The sequence below is a fragment of the Ornithorhynchus anatinus genome, chromosome 4, assembly GCF_004115215.2.
Source record: "Ornithorhynchus anatinus isolate Pmale09 chromosome 4, mOrnAna1.pri.v4, whole genome shotgun sequence".
Lineage (NCBI taxonomy): Eukaryota > Metazoa > Chordata > Mammalia > Monotremata > Ornithorhynchidae > Ornithorhynchus > Ornithorhynchus anatinus.
This window is the reverse complement of record NC_041731.1, coordinates 102,565,483-102,592,997: the sequence shown is the minus strand read 5'-3', so window position 1 is coordinate 102,592,997 and position 27,515 is coordinate 102,565,483. Positions and strand designations below refer to the sequence as shown.

Below are 27,515 nucleotides of genomic sequence, written 5' to 3'. Positions count from 1 at the left end.
AGTATAACACTAAAACACATTCCCTGCCCACAACCAGTTTACAGTCTAGAAGGGAGGAGACAGACATGAATATAAATGAATTATGGCTACGTAGATAAGCGCTGTGGGGTTGGGAGGGGGATGAATAAAGGGTGCAAGTCAGGGTGACTTTCTCATTCCTATCTTTCTTTCCCAACTCCTTCTTTCCCCCACCTCTCCCAGCCTGGGCCCTTGTCACCTCACGCCCAACCAACCTCTCCCTACCCTACACGGTCCCCCCACTTCGACCCAGTCCCAGCTGGTGGAAGCCCCTCTCTATCTTGGCAAAGTTTCCCTTCATCCTTAACCCCTTCCTGACTCAGTCATTGCTTGTCCTTGCCATCGCTGAAACACCATCGCTTTCCCCTCGTGACACTATCTCCCCTGTTGCCCCCTCATCTGCCGCTCGTTTCCTCCCCCTCAAGCCCACTGACCACCCAGCTGTCCCCCGACCTCGCCCACTCGCCAATTTGGACACACACTCAATCTCATCATCGTTAGTCACTGTATTATCTCTACCCTCATCAACTGGGAAATCCCTCTATCCAACCACAACCTCCTCTCCCACTCACCCGCTCCCCACGAAACTGTGTCATTCTCCCTCGGGGACTCCAATCTTTTCAGCCCCTCCAATTTTCTAAAGTCATCATGCCCCGATTGGCCTCCCTACCCCAACTTCCTTCTCTTGACGCATAAATCGACGCCCTCGAACTGCCCTCTCCATTGAACTCAACTCCCTCGCTCCCCTCTCCCTTTGTCGATTTTGTGCCAATAAGGCGCAGGCCTGGATCCCCTCCACAGAACACTTCCTCCTCTGCTCCTGCTCATGAGCTGCAGAGCGCTGATCAGCGGAAATCCAGACATCAGACTGACTTCATCCACCTTGAATTCTCCTCACCTGCTTTAATTTTGTCCTCCTCACCTGACATTACTTCCCCATCCTTATTGACTCCCATACCCACTGCCTGCACCTGCCTGTTCCAGACATTTAACTATCTCCTCAACCCCCCTCATAATAATAATAATTACGGCATTTGTTAAGTGCTTCCTATGGGCCAGGCACTGTACTAAGCGCTGGGGTGGACACAAGCAAAATGGGTTGGACACAGTCCCTGTCCCCATTTTACAGATGAGGTAACTGAGGTCCAGAGAAGTGAAGTGACTTGCCCAAGATCACACAGCAGACAAGTGGCAGAGCCGGAATTAGAGCCCATGACCCTCTGACTCTCAGGTTTGTGCTCTTGCCATTACGCCATGCTGCCGCTCACCCCCTCCATCTCTTCTTGCCCCTAATGATGTAGCTACATACTTTATGGGAAAAAAAAGTGAAAAACCATGAGGTGTGATCTCTCTAAAATCTCCCCATCTCCTCTCCAGTCCCTCCCTCCTCCTGCCCCTTCTTTGACTTTCCCATCTGTCCCGACAGTATCTCAAGAAACCTCCTTTCTCCTCTCAAAATCTACTCCCTCCTCTTGAGCTTCTGAGCCCCTTCCTTCTTCCTTTCCTGATCATCATCTTCAACCTTTCACTTTCCGATAGCATCTTCCCCACTGCTCTCAAACAAGCTAAAGTATCCCCTATCCTAAAAATACCCTCCCTTGACCTAACAGCTGGCTCCCTCCTCCTCCGTCCAGTTATCACCCCATCTCTGTCCTAGCCTTCCTCTCCCATCTACTTAAGCGCGTTGATTACACCCAACTCTGCCTCCACTTCCTTGCCTCCAATTCCCTCCTTGAATCCCTCCAGTCTGGCTTCCACTCCCTTCACTTCACGGAAACTGCCCTTTCTAAAGTCATCAGTGAATTTCTTGCCAAATCCGATAGGCTCTATTCCATCCTAATCCTCCCAGGCCTCTCGGCTGCCTTCTATACCGTGGACCACCCTCTTCTCCTGGAAGCATTATCTAATCTTGGCTCACACCCTGACACTGTCCTCTTCTGGTTCTGGTTTTCCTCCAATCTCTCATCCCCAGTCTCTCTCACGGGCTCCTCCTCTGCCTCTCACCCCCCATCTATTCTGGATCACTTCTCAGTTCTGGGTCCCCTTCTATTCTCCACCTACACTCATTCCCTTGGAGAACTCACTGGCTCCCACGGCTTCAACTACCATCTTTAGGCGGATGATTCCCAAATCTACCTATCCGGCCCTCACTTCCTTCCTTATTTCCAGTTTCACATTCCCCCCTGCCTTTAGGACATCTCTACTTGAATGTCTTTTTGACCCTTCAAATTTAACACATCCAAAACAGAACTTACCTTCCCAAGCAAACCCTGTGTCCCCTTGACTTTCCCATCACTGTAGACAGCACCACCATCCTCCCTGTCTCACTAGCCTGTAACCTTCGACTCATCTCACGCAGCCCATATATTAGATGTCACCAAATCTGTCAGGTCTAATTTCATAACGTGGTTAAAATCTGCCCTTTCCTCTTCATCCAAAATGAGACTATGCTGTTCCAACCACTTGTCATAACTGCCTTGACTACTGCATCAGCCTCCTCGCTGACCTCCCTGCCTCCTCACCCCACTCCAGTCCTTACTTTCCCTCTTTCTTCTCCCTTGTGTCACCCTTGCATCCGACTTGTACCCTCAAGGAACTTGATATTCACATTCTTAGCCCCATGGCACTTATGTACCCATCTGTAATTTATTCTAATGTCTGAGCAGCGTGGCTTAGGGAAAAGAGCACGGGCTTGGGAATCACACTTCCCCCTGCCCCCTTCAAAGCCTTATTGAAGGCTCACCTCCTCCAGGAGGCCTTCCTCGACTAAGCCCCCTTTTCCTCCGCTCCTCCTCCCCTCCCCATCGCCCTGACTCACTCCCTTTGCTCTCTCCCTCTTCCCACAACAGCGCTTGTGTATATACGTACATATGAGAAGCAGCGTGGCTCAGTGGAAAGAGCACGGGCTTTCGTCAGAGGTCATGGGTTCGAATCCCGACTCGGCCACTTGTCAGCTGTGTGACTTGGGGCAAGTCACTTAACTTCTCGGTGCCTCAGTTACCTCATCTGTAAAATGGGGATTAAGACTGTGAGCCCCACGTGGGACAACCTGATTCCCCTGTGTCTACCTCAGCGCTTAGAACGGTGCTCGGCACATAGTAAGCGCTTAACAAATACCAACATTATTATTATTATTTATAATTCTATTTATATTAATGATGTGTATGTATCTATACTTCTATTTATTTGTATCGATGCTATTGATGCCTGTTTACTTGTTTTGATGCCTGTCTCCACCCTTCTAGACAGTGAGCCTGTTGGTTAGGGATCGTCTCTGTTGCCGAATTGCACTTTCCAAGCGCTTAGTACAGTGCTCTGCACACAGTAAGCGCTCAATAAATACGATTGAATGAATGATTCGGGCTGTTTCCCGTTCTGACATGGTGAAGGGAGGGTGAAGGGAGGGCCGGCCCTCTGGTTCAGCTTTGGTCTCTACCCTGGTGCTTAGAACAGTGCTTGCCGAATTGTACTTTCCAAGTGCTTAATACAGTGCTCTGCACACAGTAAGCGCTCAGTAAATACGACTGAATGAATGGCACATGGTAAATGATCATCAAATACCATAATTATTATTATTACTAGACTAAGCTCCCGGTGGGCAGGGAACGTGTCTACCAACTCTGTTGTATTGTACTCTCCAGGGTTTAGTACAGTGCTCTTCACGCTGTAAGCACTATTACACCCATAACTGACTGAATGCAGAGCACTGTACTAGGTGCCTGGGAGAGTACAGTACAATAGTTTGTAGACGAGATCCCTACCCTAAAGGCGTTAACGGTCTAGTTGAGGAAACAGACATTCAAATAAGCTACAGATAGGGAAAAGAGCAGAGTAGAAAGTTAAATGCACGGGAGCTGGGAGTGGGGTAAGCATAGGAGGGTTTAAAGGTGCAGACCCAAGGGCGTAAGCGATGCAGAGGCGAGGAGGAATAGGGTGAGGAAATGAGAGCTTAGTCAGGGAAGTCTTCTGGGAAAACCCCCCCGGATAGAATTCTTGAAATGAGAGACGACAGACATGTATTCATCCCTAGAATCCGGGTCATGTTACCGAAGATGAAGCACACCTTTTGCTGCTGCTGGAAGTGGAAAATCACTTCTCCGGTGGTGGACTGCAGGGCTTTAATTTATTTATTCCAAAGGCCTCCTCAGAGGTGTTCACCACATTTGGAAACATTCCATGATTCTGTTTTTGACTGTGGTTTTTGTTTTTTTTTAATATTGGTTATGTGCCAGGCACTGTACAAAGCACGGGGGGAGATCAGGTTGAACTCAGGCCATGTTCCACTTGGGGCTCACAGTTTTAATCCCCATTTTACAGATGAGGTAACTGAGGCGCAGAGAAGGGAAGTGACTTGTCTACGGTCACATGGGGGACAGGTGGTGGAGCCGGGGTTAGAACCCAGGTCCTTCTGACTCCCAGGCCCGTAGTCTTTCCTTAGGCCATGTTCCCCTGACCCTCCTTGGGCTCAGGCACCTTGGCAGAGCGGTAATAATAATGATAATTCTGGTATTTGTTAAGCGCTCACTATGTGCCAAGCACTGTTCTAAGCGCCGAGGTAGAGACAAGGTAATGAGGTTGTCCCAGGAATGAATGAATTGAATGAACATCAAGTAGAGATGGAGGAAATGCAAAACTGCAAAGGAAAGGGATCAGGGCTGGAGATGAAGGTTTGGGAATCATCCGCACAGACATGGCAGTTGAAGCCTTGGGACTGAATGAGATCTCCAAGGGAATCGGTGTAAATGGACAATGGAAGGGAATCTCTCAATTTTTTTAACTATTTCCATTTTCAACTATTTATCAGCTCGCCTTTGCGACCGAGGCAGGGGATCACAAACCGCGGAAGGCGTCGCCGGCAGGAGCAGTCGGGACAGAAGCAGCAGTCAGTCCATCCCATTTATTAAGCGTTTACTATGTGCAGAATACCGTACTAAGTGCTTGGGAGAGTACAGTGAAACAATACATTCATTCATTCAATCGTATTTATTGAGCGCTGACCGTGTGCAGAGTAATAATAATAATAATGTTGGTATTTGGTAAGCGCTTACTATGTGCAGAGCACTGTTCTAAGCGCTGGGGTGGATACAGGGTCATCAGGTTGTCCCACATGAGGCTCACAGTTAATCCCCATTTTACAGATGAGGTAACTGAGGCACAGAGAAGTCAAGTGACTTGCCCACAGTCACCCAGCCGACAAGTGGTACTGTTCTAAGCGCTTGGGAGAGTACAACAGACACGTTCCCTACCCAGAGCAGTGGCTAAACAATGGAGTCGAAGAAAAGAAAGAAAAAGTTGAAGAGGAGGCACGGGGGAAATCGGTGAGACTCAAGCAAATTTGGGATACAGAAACTGTGAGGGGGCGGTGTGCTTACATACCTCGACGGGAAACAGGTTGTTTCTCTTAGCTGCACGAAGTCCCTGTGCTGATGAGCGTCTCTTTCCTCTTCTTCCTTCCACCTGGACGCTCCTTAGATGTGGCTCCACACGAGTCTCGTTGGAAGTTTCTTTCCCCTCTCCCTTTCCTCACCCAGCCCGGCTGACAGGGCCTGAACAGTTGGCAGTGAAAGAGCCCCATCACCCCCTTAGGAAGGGCCGAGAAGGTCCCTGGCCCCACGTCAGTGCGGCCACGCGCATCCACTCGGGAACGCTGCTGCCTTCCCCCCCCGCCGCCCAAGGTCCCGACTCCCGACGGGCTCTGCTGCCCTGGGCGTCCCCTGACCCCGACAGCCCCACTGGTCCCCCAGGAACCTGCGCCAACCCAGGCCATCGATCGAGGAGCTTCGATCCCACCCTCCCTTCCACCATCCTGACAGGAACGGGAAAAGTACCCGTAGCAAGAGGCCTCCGCACAACCGCGGAAAGACCGGTGACTGCCCTAACGGTTGCTGTCGCTACGGTTGTACCTTTGACTCCTAACCTCGAGGGGCCTGGAATTCTGCTCTCCTGCTACCGCACCCTCATTTTGATTGTGTCTGTCCTTGTCTGGAATGCTGCTTTAATCGACTGAAGCATCTACTGTGTGCAAAGCACCGCACAACGTGCTTGGGAGATACAATACGACAGAGTTAGCAGACACATTCCCTGCCCTCAACGAGCTTACAGTCCAGAGGGGGAGACGGAGACTTAGTGTTTTCTTGTTCTATCTCTTCCCCTGCATCTTTCACCGCTCCTCTTTTACATTCTCAGACTCTAAGCCCCTTGAGGGACGGAGACTCTAATTCCCACCTCTGTATACTTTTCCAGTATTAGGTACGATGCTCCGCACTGACTCTGACTCGGGCCGGAAACCTCCTTCCCGCTCACTGTCTACAGAAATAAGCTTGCGGATGCAATATGGAGATTACCAATTTTTTAATTGACAGAACCATTTGGAATGCTAGAAATGCTAGTAAAATGAAGAAAGGCGCAAGTATAATCTTTAGGCCTCCTGAGACGACATAAAACTTTCACATTCACATATAGAAATATGCATGGAACTTTTCCAAGGAGTCCAAAGCCCCACATATGTATACAACACCCCGCTTAGGTAGGCAAAGAGGCTGGGATAAAACACTCGAGAGTCCCTGTAATTCGGAAGCAAGGTCTGGCGCAGAAATCAAACTGGCATTCATGACTCGTCACATGCATTAGCTGCTGCTATGCCTGACCTTCTAGAATGATTTGATTTTATCTTCCTGGTCATCAGGTACTTAATGAGTGACCGTGATGGGCTTCTGGGTGCTGAATAGGAGATTCTGCCAGCCATGTGTCCTCCAGATTGGTGCAGGCAAGCAAGAAATCCTCTCCAGGCCAACCCATGCGAGGCTGGATTCCTTGTGCCAAGTGATCCCTCCGGGTGAGATACCAAATCGTGGGCGTTTTGGGGCTGTCAGAATGTGACTTTTGGGACTCATTCTATCGTGATGAAAAGATCCCAAGAAGGACCAGACTGTTATTTTCAATGTGCTACATTAAGCACTTCGAGGGATAGAGATTAATACGAGAACCGGTGTCGGGAAGAGTAAGTTACGATGACCGTCGTGCCTGTGAACCCTGCCAATAATATTTCTCAAGAAACGTCGGCTGGAAAGAAGACGTTCTTGCATTAAAGACATTTCCGAAGTTGAAGATGAAAAGACGCACATCCGAACACCCGGGTGCCTTCTGGCTCCCGGTCGAGGTCAGCTAATGGAGAGTTTTCAGGAATACTTGTGAATTTCACCCTCTTCCTCAGAAGAAAGCGCTGGCTGCTCGGTGCTACAATTTGCATCACATCTGCTTCTTTCTGGAAAAACAAGCACAGACACAGTTAAGTGCTTTCACTGCTTTTGGTTTAGCCTGGCCTGTCACTTGGTCTCCAACGTCTTGGGCTCCCTGGAGCCCGGCAGCTGGGATTCACGGTTTGCCCGCAGTCCACTGGCCGGGGTCCGCAAGTGGCAATTATTCTGTGAGGTAACATCCTTTCTGACTACGTGGAGCGCTTTCACTTCGGAGTGTGGTTATGATCCCATGTTAGTGGCATCGAGCACATCGCTATTATTATATCGAACCCTGAACTACGGTTGGAATAAATGTTTCCATGACTTATTCCTTCTCCCTTACAGACCAAGTTCAGTGCAACCCGAAGAACGAGAGTATACTTAGCCCCTAAGTCGTCCAACGCTTTCCACTCATTGATTCAACCGTATTTATTGAGCACTTACTGTGTGCAAAGCACCATACTAAGCGTTTTTTCACGACAAAGACAGCCAGCAGCAGTTGGGTAACCCCAACCTCGCCACACACAAAGAGAATTAGGTTGAGGATCCCAGTGGCCGAGGATTCTGCGGCTTTAGAACCAGCGGAGGAGGCGGGGAGGAGTGGGCCCCGTCTGTTGTTGAGTTCTGGGTAGGGGAGAAGACACGTTGGAGGCAACCTGTCCTCCAGATGGTTGTCCCTGTGATGTCACAGGAGGATGCTCAACTTAAAGGAAGTGTCAGGGCTGGGCACAGAGCAGCTGCTGTGGTTCCGTGGCATCTTCCCTACTTTCAAACATCCAGTTTTTGACTTGAATGATCGCCCCCCCGTTTTGCTATTGGGATAGAAGGGTTGGGAGGCTTTCGGGTTAACGGTACTTCTGCCTGTTTGCACGGTGGTTTGGTTGAGCACATTTCCACGGAGTCTCCGTACATTCTCTCTCTCTCTGTCCCTCTCTCCTGAGGTTTTCCAGCTTCTCTTTTTAATTGGCCTCAGTCTATTTTCCTGGCTTGCTTTATCAGGACAAAATGTGGCACGCGATTACTAAACACACTTAAGACCCTTTACTTTTGCCAAATAGGGCCGAAAGAGTACAACATAAAAACCCAAACCACTTCTTCGTTCAGTTGTTTTTCATTTCACATACATCCTGAAAGGCTGTCCGGGCCACGCTGTATTTGACTAACGTCCCTTTCAATGGTTACTTTCTCTCTCTTGGTTACAAAGAAGAAAAAAAAAAATCCATTGCTTTAATAGGGCCACTCAATAAATGCAGAAGTTTCAAAAGAAAACTATGACAATGTATGATCTTAATAAACATCGTAACAACAACAAAGTGTGAAAGCCACTGGATCCCAGCCCAGAAGCACATTCCCCCCCCCCCCCCCCCTTGAACTAGCCAGGGTGAAACTGAAGAGAGACACCTTGTACTGCAAACTCAACACCAACAAACTGGCATTTTGTCTTAGAAGAGAGGAGGAATTCTAAAGAGCCTCCAAAGAAAATGACCTGCCTCTCTAAGGCTCCCAAGTTCCAGTCTCGGGGCCACTGGCAGGAATGACGTGATTCATTTAAAGCGGCGAGGTCTAAACACCTAGACCAAACATTCTCCCGGAGAATGGGCCGCCTCCACGTTAAAATGGCCACCACTGTCCCGCTGTCCATCTGTGCCCGCGGCGGAGAGCTGATTTGCAAAGACCTGCCTGGCAGGGAAAGGTAGCCAGTTCCCTCTGCCGGCTCCTGCTCTTCATTCATTCATTCAATAGCATTTATTGAGCACTTACTGTGTGCAGAGCACTGTACTAAGTGCTTGGAAAGTACAATACAGCAATCAACAGAGACAATCCCTGCCCACCAGGAGCTCACAATATGGCAGGGGGGTGAGAAGACAGACATCAGTACAAGTAAACAGGCATCAATATAAATAAAGGTACAGATATATACATAAGGGACTACGAGGCGGGGAGAAGGGGGAAGAGCAAAGGGAGCGAGTCAGGGTGACATGGAAGGGAGTGGGAGGTGAGGAAAAGCGAGGCTCAGTCTGGGAAGGCCTCTCGGAGGAGATGCATCTTCAGCAGGGCTCTGAAGGAGGGGGAGAGCGATTGGCAGATTTGAGGGGGGAGAGTGTTCCAGGCCGGAGGTAGGATAATAATAATACTAATGATGATGGTATTTGTTAAGCGCTCACTATGTGCCACGCACCGTTCTAAGCGCTGGGGTAGAGACAAGGTAATGAGGTTGTCCCACATGGGGCACAACAGTCTTCGTCCCCCTTTTACAGATGAGGTAACCCAAGCACAGGGGAGGTGAAGTGACGTGCCCCGAGTCACACGGCGGATTAAGTGGCGGAGCGGGATTAGAACCCACGACCTCTGACTCCCAAACCCGGACTCTTGCCACTAAGCCACGCTGCTTCTCAAGGAGGTGAAGCACGTGGAAGGATGTGGGCCAGGTGAAGCTGGGGCAGCTCGGAGAAGTCTCGGGTCCATATTTCCCTGCCAGACCTCACTGGCAACTGTAAGCCCGTCACAGGGCAGGGATCGTCTCTATCGGTTACCGATTTGTCCATTCCAAGCGCTTCGTACAGTGCTCTGCACATAGTAAGCGCTCAATAAATACTATTGAATGAATGGCAAAGGGAAGTATCCCTCCAATTATTTGAAATGGCATTTGTTAACCGCTTATTATATGCCAGGCATCCTTCTAAGCACTGGGGTAGATACAGGGTAATCAGATTGGACACACTCCATGTCCTAATCCTTTTTTTTTTTTACAGATGACGTGACTGAACTGAGTTGCCCAAGGTCACACAGTGGCGGAGCTGGGATTAGAACCCAGGTCCTTCCGACTCCCAGGCCTGTGCTCTATCCGTTACGCCGCACTGCTTCTCAGTGGTCCCCTGCCTCACTCTGACGATCACCCATGACTCGATCTGGAAGTCTCCCTTCGGACTGCGTCTACCAACCCAGTCAGTAGAATTTATCGAGTGCTTACCGTGGGCAGAGCACTGTACTACACACTTGGGGGAGTACAATAAGTCACTCGATATAAAAGACACCATATTCCCAGCCTACAGTGAGCTTACATTCTAGAGTATTGAGGAGAGAAAGCATGTTGTAGTGGACGGAGAACGGGCCTGCTGGTCAGAAGGTCGGGGTTCTAATCCCGGCTCCGCCACTTGTCTGCTGAGTGACCTTGGGCAAGTCACTTCACTTCTCTGGGCCTCAGTCACCTCATCTGTAAAATAGGAATTGAGACTTTGAGAACCACGTGGGACAGGGGCTGTGTCCAACCTGATTTGCTTGTATCCACCGCTTAGCAGAGTGCCTGGTACATAGCAAGCGCTTAACAAATACCATCGTTATTACAGTAAGCACTTAGTCTAGTTCTCTCTCTCTGCCCCCAGCAAGCGCTCAACAAATACTCCCGATCGATCGACTGACCGACGGAACGGAAGCATCTACACGTACGAAAGAGCCGTACCAGAGGTTCGGCAGAGCCGGATTCCACGCTCAAGGGCTGGGGGTGGGGTAGGGACAAGGGCAGGCTGAGAGGGACCCTCGTTCTAATAATGTTAATAATGTTGGTATTTGTTAAGCGCTTACTATGTGCAGAGCACTGTTCTAAGCGCTGGGGGAGATACAGGGTCATCAGGTGGTCCCAGGTGAGGCTCACACTCTTAATCCCCATTTTACAGATGAGGTAACACAGAGAGGTTAAGTGACTTGCCCAAGGTCACACAGCTGACAAGCGTTGGAGCCGGGATTCGAACCCATGAGCTATGACTCCCAAGCCCAGGCTCTTTCCACTGAGCCTTGCTGGTCTGGGGCTAGTGACTTTTGTTAATGATGATATCTGCTAAGAACTTATTTTGTGCCAGCACCGTACTAAGCGCTGAACCAAAGGGCCAGCTATCCCTTCGCCCTCCCCTCACCGTGTCCCAAGGGGGCACAGCCCGAGTCACTCATTCAATCGTATTTATTGAGCGCTTACTGTGTGCGGAGCACCGAACTAAGCGCTTGGAAACTAGAGAAGCAGCATGGCTCAGTGGAAAGAGCCCAGGCTTGGGAGTCAGAGGGCATGGGTTCGAATCCCAGATCAGCCACTTGTCAGCTGTGTGACTGTGGGCAAGTCACTTCACTTCTCTGTGCCTCAGCTACCTCATCTGTAAAATGGGGATTAACTGTGAGCCTCAAGTGGGACAACCTGATTACCGTGGATATACTCCAGCGCTTAGAACAGTGCTCTCGGCACATAGTAAGCGCTTAACAAATACCAACATTGTTATTATTATTATTTCGATCTGGCAACAAATAGAGACAATGGCCTCACCAGGTTGGTCCCAAGGACGCTAGCCCTGAAAAGATGCTGACCGGAGGGCTAAATCGGGGGCGCCTCTCCTCGGGCCCAGGCTAAGCTGCGATTTCATTCGTTCAATAGTATTTATTGAGCGCTTACTATGTGCAGAGCACTGTACTAAGCGCTTGGAATGTACGATTCCGCAACAGATAGAGACCATCCCTGCCCACTGACCGGCTTACAGTCGAATCGACACCATCAAGCATCATCCCCTAGGCTGTAAACTCGTTGTGGACAGGGACTGTGTCTGTGAATGTGAATGAATGAATCGATGGTATTTATTTTATTTTTACACGGCATCTTTTAAGCACTTACTAGGTGCCAGGCGCCGTATCAAGCGCTGGGGTAGGCACAAGCTAATCAGGTTGGACGCAGTCCTTGACCCACGGGGGGCTCACAGCCAATCCCCAATTTACAGATTAGGGAACGGAAGTGAAATGACTTGCCCGGGGTCACAGAGCGGACAAGAGGTGGAGCCGGGATTAGAACCCAGCTCTTTCTGGGGGCACGTTTCATGGACAACACTGTATGGGGGAGTACTATACAAGAGAGTTGACAGACACGCTCCCTGTCCACAACGAATTTTCAAACCGGAGGGGGGGGACAGACATTAACAGGAATAGTTTTTTTTATATATAATTTAAAGATATATAGAAAAGTGCCGTGGGGTTGGGAGCGGAGCGAGTATCGGATGGCCAAGGGTCAGAGATCCAAGTGCGTAGGTGATGCAGAAGGAAGAGGGAGCCGGGGGAAAGAGAACTTAATCGGGGAAGGCCTCTTGACGGAGCTGTGATCTTAGGTACAGGAAGTGGCCGCGCTACCTACGTTCCCAGCTCCTCCCCGCAAACCGGGTGCTTTGCACAGAGTAAGCGCTCAATAAATACGAGTGAATGAATTAATGAACGAATAAGTAATAACAGCAATGTTGGTATCTGTTAAGCGCTTACTACGTGCAGAGCACTGTTCTAAGCGCTGGGGGAGATACAGGGTCATCAGGTTGTCCCACGTGAGGCTCACAGTCTTCATCCCCATTTTACAGATGAGGTCACTGAGGCCCAGAGAAGTGAAGTGACTTGCCCACGGTCACACAGCTGACAAGTGGCAGAGCCGGAATTCGAACCCGTGACCTCTGACTCCCAAGCCCGGGCTCTTTCCACCTAGCCACGCTGCTGTACCACGTAGGCGGCTTGGAGGAGTTGTCCAATGCAACAGAAATAGGTAGTGCCCTGTGCTCGTCCCCCTCTAATCTCAATAGAGTCTTCCTCCTTAAAATTATCTCAACGCTTCGCCAGGTGAAGCGCCGGTACTTTTGCTACTTGTTCGGAAAGAGGGAAAAATACTGGATCCGTTAGTTGGCTGTAGAAATAAGCTGCTTCCCAGGCTGAGCCGTAGTCAAAAACTATTCACCAAAGGCACTTGGAATGAAATCTGGAATAGCATTTCTTTGACAAAATTTGGTTGGGGGTAAGTTTCTCATGAACTTCGGCTTATCTCTTTTTCCCCCCCAAAAGCATTCTAAATAAGAAGGGTTAAATTCCCATGAAAACTCTCCTGAACTTTTGTTTACTTCAAATATAAACACCTCACTACGCTGAAAGCACAGGACTCCATTTCTTCTTCCGAAGTAAAGGACCCCCCAGGAAAATTCGTGACTCATACCTCTGAGGTTACATCTAGAGAAACTTTTACTACAGAAGTGATCTTTCATTTTCACATAAAACCGTACTTCAGTGTTGGTTCCAAAACACGGTGAAAATAATTACGAATGCTGCGTTGGTTTATTTAGACAGCGTGTGGGCCGGTTAGGCAACCCACATTATTGTAGCAGGGCTTCAGCCCGCATTTAGAAAGAACGGCCTGGAACTCCCTCACCTATCAGAGTTGTGAAATCACACCCCTTCCCACTTTTAAATATCTCCTTAAAAACCCTTCCTCCAGGAGGCAAGCTGGGACTGAGCCTCACCTACTCCGCTCAAGACATCCCATAAGTCATCCGAGCAGCCGCGCTCAGGGGAAAGAGCCCGGGCTTGGGAGTCAGAGGTCATGGGTTCTAATCCCGGCTCCGCCGCTTGCCAGCGGCGTGACTTCGGGCAAGTCACTTTACTTCTCTGTGCCTCAGTTACCTCATCTGTAAAATGGGGATAAAAACTGTGAGCCCCACGAGGGACAACCTGATTACCTTGTATCCCCCCCCCCAGCGCTTAGAACAGTGCTTTGCACATAGTAAGCGCTCAACAAATACCAACATTATTACTATTACTTTAGTTTACTCATTTATTGCTCAGTTTGGCTTTTGTAGTTACTGTTTGTATTTATGCTTTCCCTTAGTTTCCATCATTTAATACGCCATCTATGTCTATTTCCCTATTTAGATTGTAAGCCCCCCCGGGGCAGGGACAGTGTCTTTCCTAAATTTCTAATACGGCATTCTGCCCAGATCCGATTCTCGACGAATGCGGGAATAATTACAAATCGTAAAGTACCACGATTCCGCCGCAACGGGCACTTCCCATCTGGTTTTTAAACAGAACACAATTAGGAAATTTTCCTGCGATACCGTGATCCCATTCGGGCCTGCTGCGTTATCCAAGAGCTTGGGCACACGGATGGGTTGGTGATGGGAAGCAGCGTGGCTCAGTGGAAAGAGCCCTGGGCTACGGAGTCAGAGGTCATGGGTTCGATTCCCGGCTCTTCCACTTGTCAGCTGTGGGACTGTGGGCGAGTCACTTCACTTCTCTGGGCCTCAGTGACCTCATCTGGAAAATGGGGATGAAGACTGGGAGCCTCACTGGGACAACCTGATGACCCTGTATCTCCCCCAGCGCTTTGAACAGGGCTCAGCACATAGTAAGCGCTTAACAAATACCAACATTATTATTACGGGGTGTTCTCAAATACGAGATTTTGCAAGACAAAACCCTCAGGGGACTGGAGAAGGGGGGGAACCCTATATTATGACTGAAGGTATGTCGACATGACACTGGCTGCTTGAAGCTGTAGTTATTACACACACAGCATTTGATGGAGGATTAAAATAATAATGTTGGTATTTAAGCGCTTACTATGTGCAGAGCACTGTTCTAAGCGCTGGGGTAGATACAGGGGAATCAGGTGGTCCCACGTGAGGCTCACAGTCTTAATCCCCATTTTACAGATGAGGCAACTGAGGCCCAGAGAAGTGAAGTGACTTGCCCACGGTCACACAGCTGACAAGTGGCAGATCCGGGATTAGAGTCTCTCTTCAGAGGGTAGGGTACATGTGTACCAGCTCCCATATACTCAGGATAGTGCTATGTACACAGAAAGGTTCAATAAATACCAGTGATTAATCAAACTAGCTCTCTTCCTCCCTTCAAAGCCCTACTGAGAGCTCACCTCCTCCAGGAGGCCTTCCCAGACTAAGCCCCCCTTTTCCTCTGCTCCTACTCCCCCATCCCATCACCCCCTTCCCCGCCCTACAGCACTGGTGTATATTTGTACATATTTATTATTATTCTATTAATTTTATTAATGATGTGTCTATATCTATAATTCTATTTCTTTATATTGACACTCTTGATGCCTGTCTACTTGTTTTGTTTTGTTGTCCGTCTCCCCCGTCTACACTGTGAGCCCGTCGTTGGCTAGGGCTTGTCTCTATTTGTTGCCAATTTGTACTTTCCAAGCCCTTAGTACAGTGCTCTGCACCCAGTAAATGCTCAATAGATACGACTGAATGAATCGACTGTATTTATTCATTCATTCAATAGTATTTATTGAGCGCTTACTATGTGCACAGCACCGGACTAAGTGCTTGGAATGAAAAAGTCGGCAACAGATAGAGACGGTCCCTGCCCTTTGACGGGCTCACGGTCTAATCGGGGGAGTCGGGCAGACGAGAACGATGGCGATAAACAGAGTCGAGGGGAAGAACGTCTCGTAAAAACAATGGCAACTAAATAGAATCGAGGCGATGTACATCTCATTAACGAAATAAATAGGGTAACGAAAATATATACAGTCGAGCGGACGAGTACAGTGCTGAGGGGAGGGGAAGGGAGAGGGGGAGGAGCAGAGGGAGATGGGGGGAAAAGAGGGTTAAGCTGCGGAGAGGTGAAGGGGGAGGGGCGGTAGAGGGAGTAGAGGGAGAAGGGGAGCTCAGTATGGGAAGGCCTCCTGGAGGAGGTGAGTTTTAAGTAGGGTTTTGAAGAGGGGAAGAGAATCAGTTTGGCGGAGGTGAAGAGGGAGGGCGTTCCAGGACCACGGGAGGATGTGGCCCGGGGATCGCCGGTGTGTGACTACCTATAAAAAGACTTTTAAACTCAGCATGTGCAATTTTTTCAAACAGTAAGGAACTAATAAATACAGAAGGCAAACATTATATAAAAAAAATTCCCTTTATAATGAACAAGAGACCACCCGGATTTATTTGTTTATTGTCTCTACCTGGATACTGGAACTTAGAAGTTGCAGTTGGTTGGATTCTGGCCACCGAACAGAACTAGCAGTGTGGCCTAGTAGAAAGTGCACAGGCCTCGGAGTCAGAGGATCTGGGTTCCAATCCCGGTTCTACCACTCATCTTGTGTGTGACCACGGGCAAGTCACTTCTCTGTGCCTCAGTTACCTCATCTGTAAAATGGGGAATAAATCCTCCTCCCTTTGAATGTGAGCCCTGTATGGGATAGAGACTGCGACCAACCTGATTAACTTGTATCTACCCTGGCGCTTAGAACAGTACTTGCCATATTTTAAGCACTTAACAAATACCATTTAAAAAAAAATACTCAAGCTTCTTTCAGCAATTCTACCTGGATGCTGCAGAAGTCAATTTCTCCTGGTTAAGTCAGGTTGCCTACTCCAAAATGGGCAAACAGAAAAGGCTTCAAAACACCTGGTTCTGAGATCCCAACCGGAAGCAGACTTGGATGGGGTTTTTCTTGTACTTCATTTTCACTTGGTTGCCATTTAGTCATTTATTTCTCTGACGGCAGAACTGGAGAAGGGAGGAGGACCGCAGCACCATCATCCAATCAATGGTATTCAAGGATGCTCGCTCTACCCGTACTATGCGCTCGAGTACGATACGCTAAAATTAGTCTGACGCTTCCTCCAAGAGGCCTTCCCTGACCGAGCCCTCATCTGCTCTTCTCCCACTCTCTTCTGCATCACCCTGATCTGCTCCCTTTAGCCATCGCTTCCTCAGCCCCACCACAGTTACATCCATAGCCATAATTTACTTTTTATAATCATGTCCGCCTCCCCCTCTAGACTGGAAGCTTGTGGGGTGCCTACCAACTCTGTTTTATTACTATATTGTACTCTTCCAAGCGCTTAGTAGAGTGCTCTGCACACGATAAGCGCTCGATGAGTGCGATCAATTGACGGACTTCAGGAAACCATCCTCCTGTCCCCCTCCTCTAGGGATAGAGGGTGAGGGGGGCCAAGCACAACTTTTATAGCTGAGCCCCGCGAGTATGAGCTAGCTGACGTGGCTTCTACTGTAACCACCTCTGGAGGGCTGTTATGGGTAAGCAACCCTGGCAAAGGTTAGAAAAGGGTGAATCCTTTGGGGATTGGGGAGAAATCAAAGAGAGGGTGGGAAAGAGGAGCTTTGGGGGGTACAAAAAGGACGGGGTGTCAGGTGGGGAGAGCAGAGTGGTCCTACCGACCATGAAAGTGGGCGGCTATCTGATTTTTTTTTTTAATCCAACACAGTCTTCAGAATGAGCCGCTTTGCGAAGCTCTACATTTCGGCATAAATCATGGAGCTCTGCATGCCTCGGAATACCCCATTCCGAGCTGTGACTTCAACAGGAAGACTGACAGATGGGAGTTGATTAATAAGGCAGAGTAGTCCCTGCCCTTTAATACAGAAAGATTTCTGCACTCTTAGCACATAAATGCTTACCATTCAAATGACTAAACAGAAATGGAAAGATCGCTAGGGCAGGAGACGTGGAAGAAAAAGAACTGCTTAGTTTGCGTGTTAGAGAAAGGGGAAAGGAATTCCAGAGGACCAGTGAGTTAAACAGAGTGGGCAGGTAGTTTTTGATGTTTCTTAGGGATGTGGCTGCTTTTTGAACCCCTTAGGTCCCTGGACCCAGTTTGGGCTTGGCTCCAGGGGGGTAGATTTTCATTGCCACCTGGCAACCGAATTGAGAATTAACCAAATCAACCAAGAATAATTAATTCATTCAATAGTATTTCTTAAGAGCCTCTTGTGTGCAGAGCACTGTACTAGCGCTTGGTAAAGTCCCTTCAGGCTCGCATCTCCTCCTGCCTCCAGAATGTCTCCACCTGGATGTCGGCCCGCCATCTAAAACTCAACATGAGCAAGACTGAGTCCTCATCTTCCCTCCCGAGCCCGGTCCTCTCCCAGACTTCCCTATCACCATGGATGGCACGACCATCCTTCCCGTCTCTCGGGCCCGCGATCTCGGTGTCATCCTTGACTCGTCTCTCTCGTTCACCCCATGCGTCCTATCCGTTACCGAGACCTGCTGGTTTCACCTTTACAATATCGCCAAGATCCGCCCTTTCCTCTCCACCCAGACGGCTACCTTACTGCTATGGGCTCTCGTTATATCCCGGCTAGACTACTGTGTCGGCCTTCTCTCTGATCTCCCTTCCCCCTCTCTCGCCCCGCTCCGGTCTATTCTTCACTCCGCTGCCCGGCTCGTCTTCCCGCAGAAACGCTCTGGGCATGTCACTCCCCTTCTTAAACACCTCCAGTGGTTGCCTATCGACCTCCGCTCCAAACGAAAACTCCTCACTCTAGGCTTCGAGGCTCTCCGTCACCTTGCCCCTTCCTACCTCTCCTCCCTTCTCTCTTTCTACCGCCCACCCCGCACGCTCCGCTCCTCCGCCGCCCACCTCCTCACCGTCCCTCGGTCTCGCCTGTCCCGCCGTCGACCCCTGGCCCATGTCCTCCAGTTGACCTGGAACGCCCTCCCTCCTCACCTCCGCCAAACTCATTCTCTTCCCCTCTTCAAAACCCTACTTAAAACTCACCTCGTCCAAGAGGCCTTCCCAGACTGAGCTCCCCTTCTCCCTCTACTCCACCGCCCCCCCTTCACCTCTCTGCAGCTTAACCCTCTTTTCCCCCCATCTCCCTCTGCTCCTCACCCTCTCCCTTCCCCTCAGCACTGTACTCGTCCGCTCAACTGTATATATTTTCATTACCCTATTTATTTGGTTAATGAAATGTCCATCGCCTTGATTCTATTTAGTTGCCATTGTTTTTACGAGATGTTCTTCCCCTCGGCTCTATTTATTGCCATTGTTCTCGTCTGTCCGTCTCCCCCGATCAGACCGTGAGCCCATCAAACGGCAGGGACCGTCTCTATCTGTTGCCGACTTGTTCATTCCAAGCTCTTAGTACAGTGCTCTGCACATAGTAAGCGCTCAATAAATACTATTGAATGAATAAAGTGTAATACAACAATAAACAGTGACATTCCCTGCCCACAACAAGCTCACAGTCTACAGTGGGGAAGACAAACGTCAATACAAATAAATAACACTACAGAAATATGCACAAATGCTGTGGGGCTGGAAGGCGGGAAGGGCAAAGGGAGCAAGTCAGGGTGACGCAGAAGGGCATGGGAGATGAGGAAAAGTGGGGCTTAGTCTGGGAAGGCTTCCTGGAGGAGATGTGCCTTCAATAAGGCTTTGAAGGGGGGGAAAGTAACTGTATGTCAGGTTTGAGGAGGGAGGGTGTTCCAGGCCAGAAGCAGGAAGTGGCCCGGGGTGGGAGGCGAGACAGGTGAGATGGAGGTGCAGTGAGAAGGTTAGCACCAGAGGAGCGGAGTGTGTGGGCTGGGTTGAAGAAGGAGAGAAGTGAGTTGAGGTAGGAGGGGACAAGGGGATGGACTGTTTTAAAGCCAATGGTGAGGGGTTTTTGCTTGACACGGACGTGGATAGGCAAGCACTGGAGAGTTTTGAAGAGAAGGGTGACATGTCCTGAACGTTTCTGTAGAAGTATGGACTGGAGTGGGGAGTGATGGGATGTTGGGAGGTCAGCAAGGAGGCTGATGCAGTAATCTAGGTGGGATAGATGGCAAGGCATCTAATCACATGGCAAGGCAAGATCCCCGACCAGGAAAGTCTAAGGGAGTCAGTCTATCGGCCTGGAGGCAAAATTTAGTGCAAAAAGGTTTTTCTGGGGAAGAATGGGTGAAGGGAGGAAGGCCAAGTGCTCCTGACACATGGTGAGTTGAAACCTGGTAAGGAAGGCTGAATAAACTTTAGAAACACACAAACAAGATAGGGAAGGATAAATGTTTTAAAGACAGAGCGATGTCTAGGACTTAATATGAGGTGATAAAGCAGTAATAAGAGGCTTGGGCCAGTGCATTTTGAGGTTTCCTCTCCCCGAGCAAAGGCTCAGGGAAAGCAAGACAGAGGACGCAGAGGAGGCAGAGGAAGGAGAGGAGGCAGATCACGGGGACCAAATCGCATGCAGACAACGCTTCAGCGTGGTCAAGGCCTCTCCTCATGTGCAGAGTGTGTGGAATGGATTGTCAGGCACTCACGGATCTTTCCTGTCATCCTCCTGCCTGGACACGGTCTCATCGAACGAGTGCCTTATGGGAAGGACTCTTTTCCCTCTAGACCGTAAGCTCGTTGTGGGCCGGGTATGTGTCTGCTCATTGTTATACTGTACTCTCCCAAGTGCAGAGTACAGTGCTCTGCACACAGTTAGCGCTCAACAAATATGATTGAATGAATTCTACATAAAGGCTCCAGGCAGTTGTCAGTCCATCGTATTTACTGAGTACTTACTGTGTGCAGAGCGCTGTACTAAGCACTTGGGAGAGTACAACGGAACAGAGTTGGTAGACAAGTTCCCTGCCCACAACAGGCTTACAGGCTAGAAGAGAATTGCTCGGTTGGGAAAGAGAACTTAACTCTTCTTCCCTCTCATCTCTCTCCCTTGATCAATGCCTCTCTGAAAAGAACTAAGGGATTGCAGCACAAAACATCTTCACTAGAATGACAGTTCCTGCAGATGTTTATTTGGCACTGGAGGTCTGTTTTGCCCAATAGGGAATCGGGTCAAAAATGGTTATTTCCACCGGAAAAATCCTTTTAAAAAATATGCCAATCCCATAAGACTCAAACACAGGGCCATCTTATACAAACTGAGGTATTTCCTTGGAGCAGACTACTAATGTTCCAGTGTACTTTATTGAGATCTGGCTCTGTTTTTTTTTTTTTTTAAAAAAAACCCCTCAAAAGTAGAATTTTAAGAAAATTCCCAAAAGTAAGTTTTATTTTTGTGCCATTAAATTACCTAGTAGCTTAAAAAATTCCTCTAAAAAAAAAATAAGATCCTCTGACATATGGGCAGTTTTTATAGATTCTAGGTCTCTGAAAATTATAAGTACCGTATAAATCATTAAGATTGCAAAAGAACAAAGAGAAGACTAGGAAATCTGTCTAACCTGCTTGTTCTAAAGTGCAAATAATTACTATTAAGCTTCCTGAAGTTATCCGTTTTTATTTTGAGAATTTAGTTGCTAATGTATTTAGTCATTTCAATCGATTATGATTAAAAAATCATTTTAATTAAATTGACACCGGGCAAAGATTGTATTAGGATCCTGACTAAAACCACAAAACCCATTATAATTCATTCAAGTTAACGGACTGCTTAGAATCAAGAACATGTGCTGAAAGATTTAGTATATTAACACTGGAGATGATTCTATAGACACGAAGCCAAACTAAACCATATTCAAACTACTGTTTTCAGAATCCCACTTTGGAGAGCGTTGAATATGCTAAAATTACACAAAACCCAAACACCCTAAATCTCTCCTAGAAGGCAATGTATTTTTAGAGTTAAGAGATTTGAAAAAAAAAATTGTATTTCAAACAAATAACCACCTAAGGACATGCTCATAAATCTGAAAATTGAGGGTTTGCTTCACCTTATCTTTATGAAGCTCTGAAAAGATAACAAAAACAGTATTACTTATAGGACGTTACGTTGCCGGTAACGATACATTTCAAAACCAAACTTAACGTCTTCCCTCCTATACTTACACTTCCTCCCAACATTTGCATCCCGCCTGCCCTTCAACTCCTTGCAACTTCAACTCCTCATTGTCTTTCAACTCTCCCTTCCCAGCAACAGCGCTCTGCACACGGTAAGCGCTCAATAAATACGGCTGAATGAATTAACTGCTATACCGTGCTGATTTTCGCTACATGATACCTTCCGCATTCACCCTGTCCCACCACCACCTTGGTTGAAAGTGCTACACCTGACCCAGGCTACTGTACTAGACACCTCAAAGGTCTCTCTGCCTTCAGACTCTCCCCACTCTAATATACACTACTCGCTCCTGCCGAGATCATCTTCCTTAAGCGCCACTCATCTTACATCTCCCTTCTCTTCCAAGCCCCGATGGCTTCCTCAGGTCCCGCCGCTTCAAGGAAAAACTCCTCAGGACTAGGTTCGAACCCCTCCACCACCTCTCCCTATTTTCTACATCAGAATGCAACTCCTGCTTGCTCTCATCATTCCCCCCACGCTACGCTTCTAGATCTACCTTGGTCTCAACACTGTTGCCTCAGTGCTCTTTTTCATACTGGTCCTCCAGCCTGGAAATCCCTCCCAACTCTCATCCAGCAGATCACAGCCTCTCCCAAATCCGAAGGTCCCATAAAATCCCATCTCTTCCACCAAGGCTTTCCCAAATAACTGCCAAAATCCCACTTCACATCGACCTGTCAACCACCTCTAACACTTCCGTGTTCATTATATTTCCAGTCCTTAGGTATGATCAGTGCTACTTTGATAACCCCACTGATAAATATTTTCAGACCTGTCTCCTCCCTTAAAGAGTGTAAGCTCCCTGTGATCAGGGATCATGTCCTGCATTTGAAATAACCCTCTCTGCCAAGAATTTGGGCAGCGTCGCTTAGTGGAAAGAGCCCGGGCTTGGGAGTCAGAGGTTGTCGGCTATGTGACTTTGGGCAAGTCACTTCGCTTCTCTGGGCCTCAGTTCATCTGGAAAATGGGAATGAAGACCGAGAGCCCCAGTGAGACAACCTGATTACCTTGTATCTACCCCAGCGCTTAGAACAGTGCTTGGCACATAGTAAGCGCTTAAATACCACCATCATTATTATTATTATTAATAAACCCCATCGTGTGAATTACTGTGAGCTCCTTCCGAGAAAAACTTCAACTTGGCAACGCTTTTGTACTAAATTGGTGTGATAGATCTTTAAGCACGTCAACGCTACTCCAGAAACTGAATTTAAGGCTCCAAACTACCGGCCAAGAAAAAACTCAAGGCCAGATGGTAATACCAAAAAATTAAGGATTGGGGGCGGGGGGGGAGGGGAGGGGATATTTCAGTTAAGCAATAGAGGGCTTGAGAAATTCTGAGTTGAAAACAAAAACAATCATGCCTTGTGTTTGGCACAAAGGGAAAGTGAAGCATTAAAGCTAGTAAGGAATCCCTCAAAGTTAGCTATGAAAAGGAATTGGACAAGATCAAGTGCATTCACCAAAAGATATCCAACAGTCAGTGTCCTTCCAACATAAAACCTAGCTGAACCCAAACAAACTTATTACACAGACATTTTAAGCGTTGCATGAACGAGAGCAACGGAAGAAGCTGAGTTCTAGAGGTCCTGCTCTAGACTGTACTCTCACTGTGGGCAGGCAACATGCCAACCGACGCTGTTACGCTGTACTTTCCCGAGATCTTAGTCCAGTGCTCTACACCCCTAAGTGCTCAACCAATACAGTGGATGGATTGACGGATTATGTGCCTACCAATGCCTCTCTCGGTCTACCCTGTCATGAAAGCCATTAAACCTTCTGAACTTGTGTGTCCTCACGCCTAGGTTGGGAGAGCTGACAGACACGACTGTTTTACCTATTAAGGAAAGGAAGCCCTCTTTCATCCCCACGATTCTTTCGTTCATTCACTGACTGAACTGGAGAGCACTGAATATGCTAAAATTAAACACCCCCCCCAAATCTCTCCTAGAAGGCAAAGTATTTTTAGAGTCAAGAGATTTGAAAAAATTGTATTTCAAACAAATAACCACCTTTGCTCTCCTAAGGACATGCTCATAAATCCGAAATTGAGCGTTTACTGTGTGCAAAACACCTAGCGCGTGGGAGAGCAGAATCTACTCCCGCCGTCTAAACCACCGTCTGAGAAGCAGCGTGGCTCAGTGGAAAGAGCACGGGCTTGGGAGTCAGAGGTCATGAGTTCGAATCCCGGCTCTGCCACTTGTCAGTTGTGTGCCTTTGGGCAAGCCAATTCACTGCTCTGTGCCTCAGTTACCTCATCTGTAAAATGGGGATGAAGACTGTGAGCCCCAAGTGGGACAACCCGATTCCCCTGTATCTACCCCAGCGCTTAGAACAGTGCTCGGCACATAGTAAGTGCTTAACAAATGCCAACATTATTATTATTATTATTAATAAACACATACCCCACCTTCTCCTTACTCTTTTCTTCACCGTGGTCACCGCTAGCCTAAAATCTGCCCTGGCAGTGTTGGTGGAGAAATAATAATAATAATAATGATGGTATTTGTTAAGCGCTTACCATGTGCAGAGCACTGTTCTAAGCGCTGGGGGAGATACAGGGTCATCAGGTTGTCCCTCACGAGGCTCACAGTCTTAATCCCCATTTTACAGATGAGGTAACTGAGGCCCAGAGAAGCGAAGTGACTTGCCCACAGTCACACAGCTGACAAGTAGGGGAGCCGGGATTCGAACCCATGAGCTATGACTCCCAAGCCCAGGCTCTTTCCACTGAGCCAGAGAAATGGACATCTTTTTGAGAAAGCTGAAGGGATTTCCTTCAGATTTCCACTACCGTGGGCCCGACACAGCCTTAATCTGACCTTGCTCCCAGCTGGTAAATGGGATTAACTGGTAAGGTTACACATATTCAGAAAGGTCACAGAGGATATCAAAACGGGCCAGGGCAGTGGACCCGATGTTTAGGAGGATACTCTAGAAGCAAAAGAGACCAAAAGCTCGTTGAGGGCAGGGAATGTGTCTGTTACATTGTTATATTGTACTCTCCCAAGCTCTTAGTACAGTGCTCGGCACACAATAAGCGCTCAATAAATACGATTGGCTGGTTGACTGACATAGATAGTCCTGCCCTCAGGGAGCTTATGATCCGACTCTGACAGTAGCTACAAAGAATGATTGGAGGGACAAGTTAGGGTTGCCCTACTTCGCCCCATCCAAATAATTATGGATGAACCATCTAACATCCCTAACTTTTCTTCATAATAATAATAATAATTACTATTATTTTCCTCTACAGATTTACTGTCCTTGGACCTACGCCAGCCCTTATTGAGCCTTCTAAAATTCTTAACTTCATCTACCAACCTGTTATGAAAACAACGATGAAAATATGTTAACATTAAAGTTTCTCCACAGTCTTACCCCTCTAAAATACATTCCACTCAGTATTAAATTTGGATATAGATTAAATTTAGGGGCTAAAGTGGAAAAATATATGTATTAAGAGATTAGAGAAGATATTTCACTGCTGTGGTTACAGTACACAAATATACCAAGAAGTAGAAGAGTAGAAAAATATACAGCACACATTGAGGTCATATATACTTAATAGAATTATTGTAGAATACTCACAAAATCCGCAACAGATTTTTTTTTGGCAACACTCATCCAGATTTTAAAGGCAAATACAAAACATGCCGTATATTCTTGGCATTAATAAGGGGTGTACCCTTAATTATTGTTTATTTAGCTAAACTATCTAAGTAAAGCATAACAGGAACTAAACTCGTACTTACCTTGGCCAAGAACCACCATGTCATTCTTGGATCCCTTCAATACCACGTGCAATGTTGGGTACTCAATTACCACTTTATTTTTCAAATTGTCGAGGAGACTTTTACTAGAATCCAGTTCACAATACCTTAAAAAGAATATAAACAATTAAAAATACATTTCTGAAATCAGGTATTTGGATATAAAACAAAAACTCTGGGTCCAAAACCTCCAAACTGTCTTATTTTATATTAAGACACAGCTCGTTTTCATAATAAAAGCCGGATGACAATGACCACAGATGGAGATTATTGTTCTTAAATATTAATATTTCAGAGATCAAGATGCTTGCTATTTTCAACATCAGACTGACAGCCTCTCTGTGCCTCAGTTACCTCATCTGTAAAAACGGGGATTAAAACTGTGAGTCCCACGTGGGACAACCTGATGACCTTGTAACTACCCCAGTGCTTACAACAGTACTTCGCACATAGTAAGCGCTTAACAAATACCATAATTTTTTTTTAACAAGCATACCAATCTCATTAGGGTCCAGGAAATCTTCAGAATATTAGGAAAGTAGTGTGGCTTAGTGGAAAGAGGACGGGTTTGGGAATCAGTTGTCGTGGGTTCTAATCCCAGTTCTGCCACTTATCAATTGTGTGACTCTGGGCAAGTCACTTAACTTCTCTGTGCCTCAGTTACCCCATTTGTAAAAATGGGGATTAAGACTGTGAGCCCCAAGTGGGACAACCTGATTACCTTGTATCTTCCCCAGCACTTAGAACAGGGCTTAGCACATAAGTAAGTGCTTAACAAATACCATAATAATAATATTATTATTATTATTATTATTAACAACCCTATTAATATTTAACACAAGCTCCACAATGGATCATGGAATGCTAAAACGGTCCTCAATAATTGATCAATTAATCAAACAACGGTAAATGAGCATCCAGACCAACCAAAGATCAGTTAGTTTTGAATCTTTTCTCTTGCTATGTTAAACAAAGATGTTAAAACTCCTGGATAAGGGCAGGGAATTTCAGTTTAATTATTCAAAGGCATAATTATGAATTTCCTTACATTTAATACCAGGAGTTGTCTTTTTGCTATTTCAGAAAGTCGGAGGCAGACATGTCATTTGTAAAATACCAGGGAAGCAGGACGGCCTACTTGAAAGATCATGAGCCTCAGAGTCAGAAGGCCCAAGTTTAATTCCATTTCCACCACTCGCCTGCTGTGCGATTTTGGGCAAGTGACTTAACTTCTTGGTGCCTCAGTGTCCTCATCTGAAAAATGGAGAGTCAATACCTTTTCTGCCTCCTACTCAGACTGCGAGTACCATCTGAGACAGGTACTATGTCGGAGCTGATGACCTTGCATCTACCCCAGCAGTGAGTACAGTGCTTGGCACATAGTAATTAACAAATACCACTACGATTATTATCACCATAATCTGTTTTGAGTAATCCACGTTACTTACTGCATATTGATTGGAGAATTACAAAAACATCCCCCAAAACCTAACAACAGCATCTTTATGTTTTAAGTGAAGAGAGCTGGGAGGAGCTTTAAAAACCAGAAGTGTGCCTACCTTTGCCTGAGAAGATACAGGAGGGAAAAGCTTTTGGGGTTAAATTCCTTATTATAAAATTAAATGTTCAAGTGGTTTCCCTAACCAAATGCTCTTCATACCCATACGAAATTCTACCTCCATACAGATTCTACCTTCTTTCTAATGGAATACAGATGTGCTTATAAAGTAACACATTTAGAAATGTTTTTCACAGTTCAGATCGCATCTCCTCCAAGAGGCCTTCCCTGATTAAGCCCCCCTTTCCCCGACTCCTCCTCCCTTCTGCATCAAGTATGTACTTGGATCTATACCTTCTGGGCATGTGGTATTCACGCAATCCCCAGCCCCACGACATTTATGTACGTAACCGTAATTTATGTATTTACACTGATGTCTGTCTTCCCCTCTAGTCTGTAAGCTCACTGTGGGCAGAGTAAAATCTCCACCAATTGTCGTATTGAACTCTCCCAAGCGATTAGTAATCAGCCGATCGATCGTATTTATCGAGGGCTTACTGTGAGCAGAGAAATGTACTGAGCATTTGGGAGAGTACGATATAACAGTCG

General features: G+C 47.3%; 1 protein-coding gene across 1 annotated transcript in view; it reads right to left on the bottom strand.

The window, feature by feature from the left end:
- Positions 1-6,352: 6,352 nt before the first annotated feature.
- The window catches only part of ZNHIT6 (zinc finger HIT-type containing 6), an 83,622-nt gene continuing 62,459 nt past the window's right edge, over positions 6,353-27,515 (bottom strand). Inside the window, exons 9-10 of the mRNA XM_029063967.2 lie at positions 25,391-25,515; positions 6,353-7,282 (exon numbers count right to left, since the gene is read on the bottom strand). Coding sequence (XP_028919800.1) covers positions 7,197-7,282; positions 25,391-25,515 — 211 coding nt within the window. The 3' untranslated portion in view covers positions 6,353-7,196. The remainder of the gene's footprint in view (positions 7,283-25,390; positions 25,516-27,515) is intronic.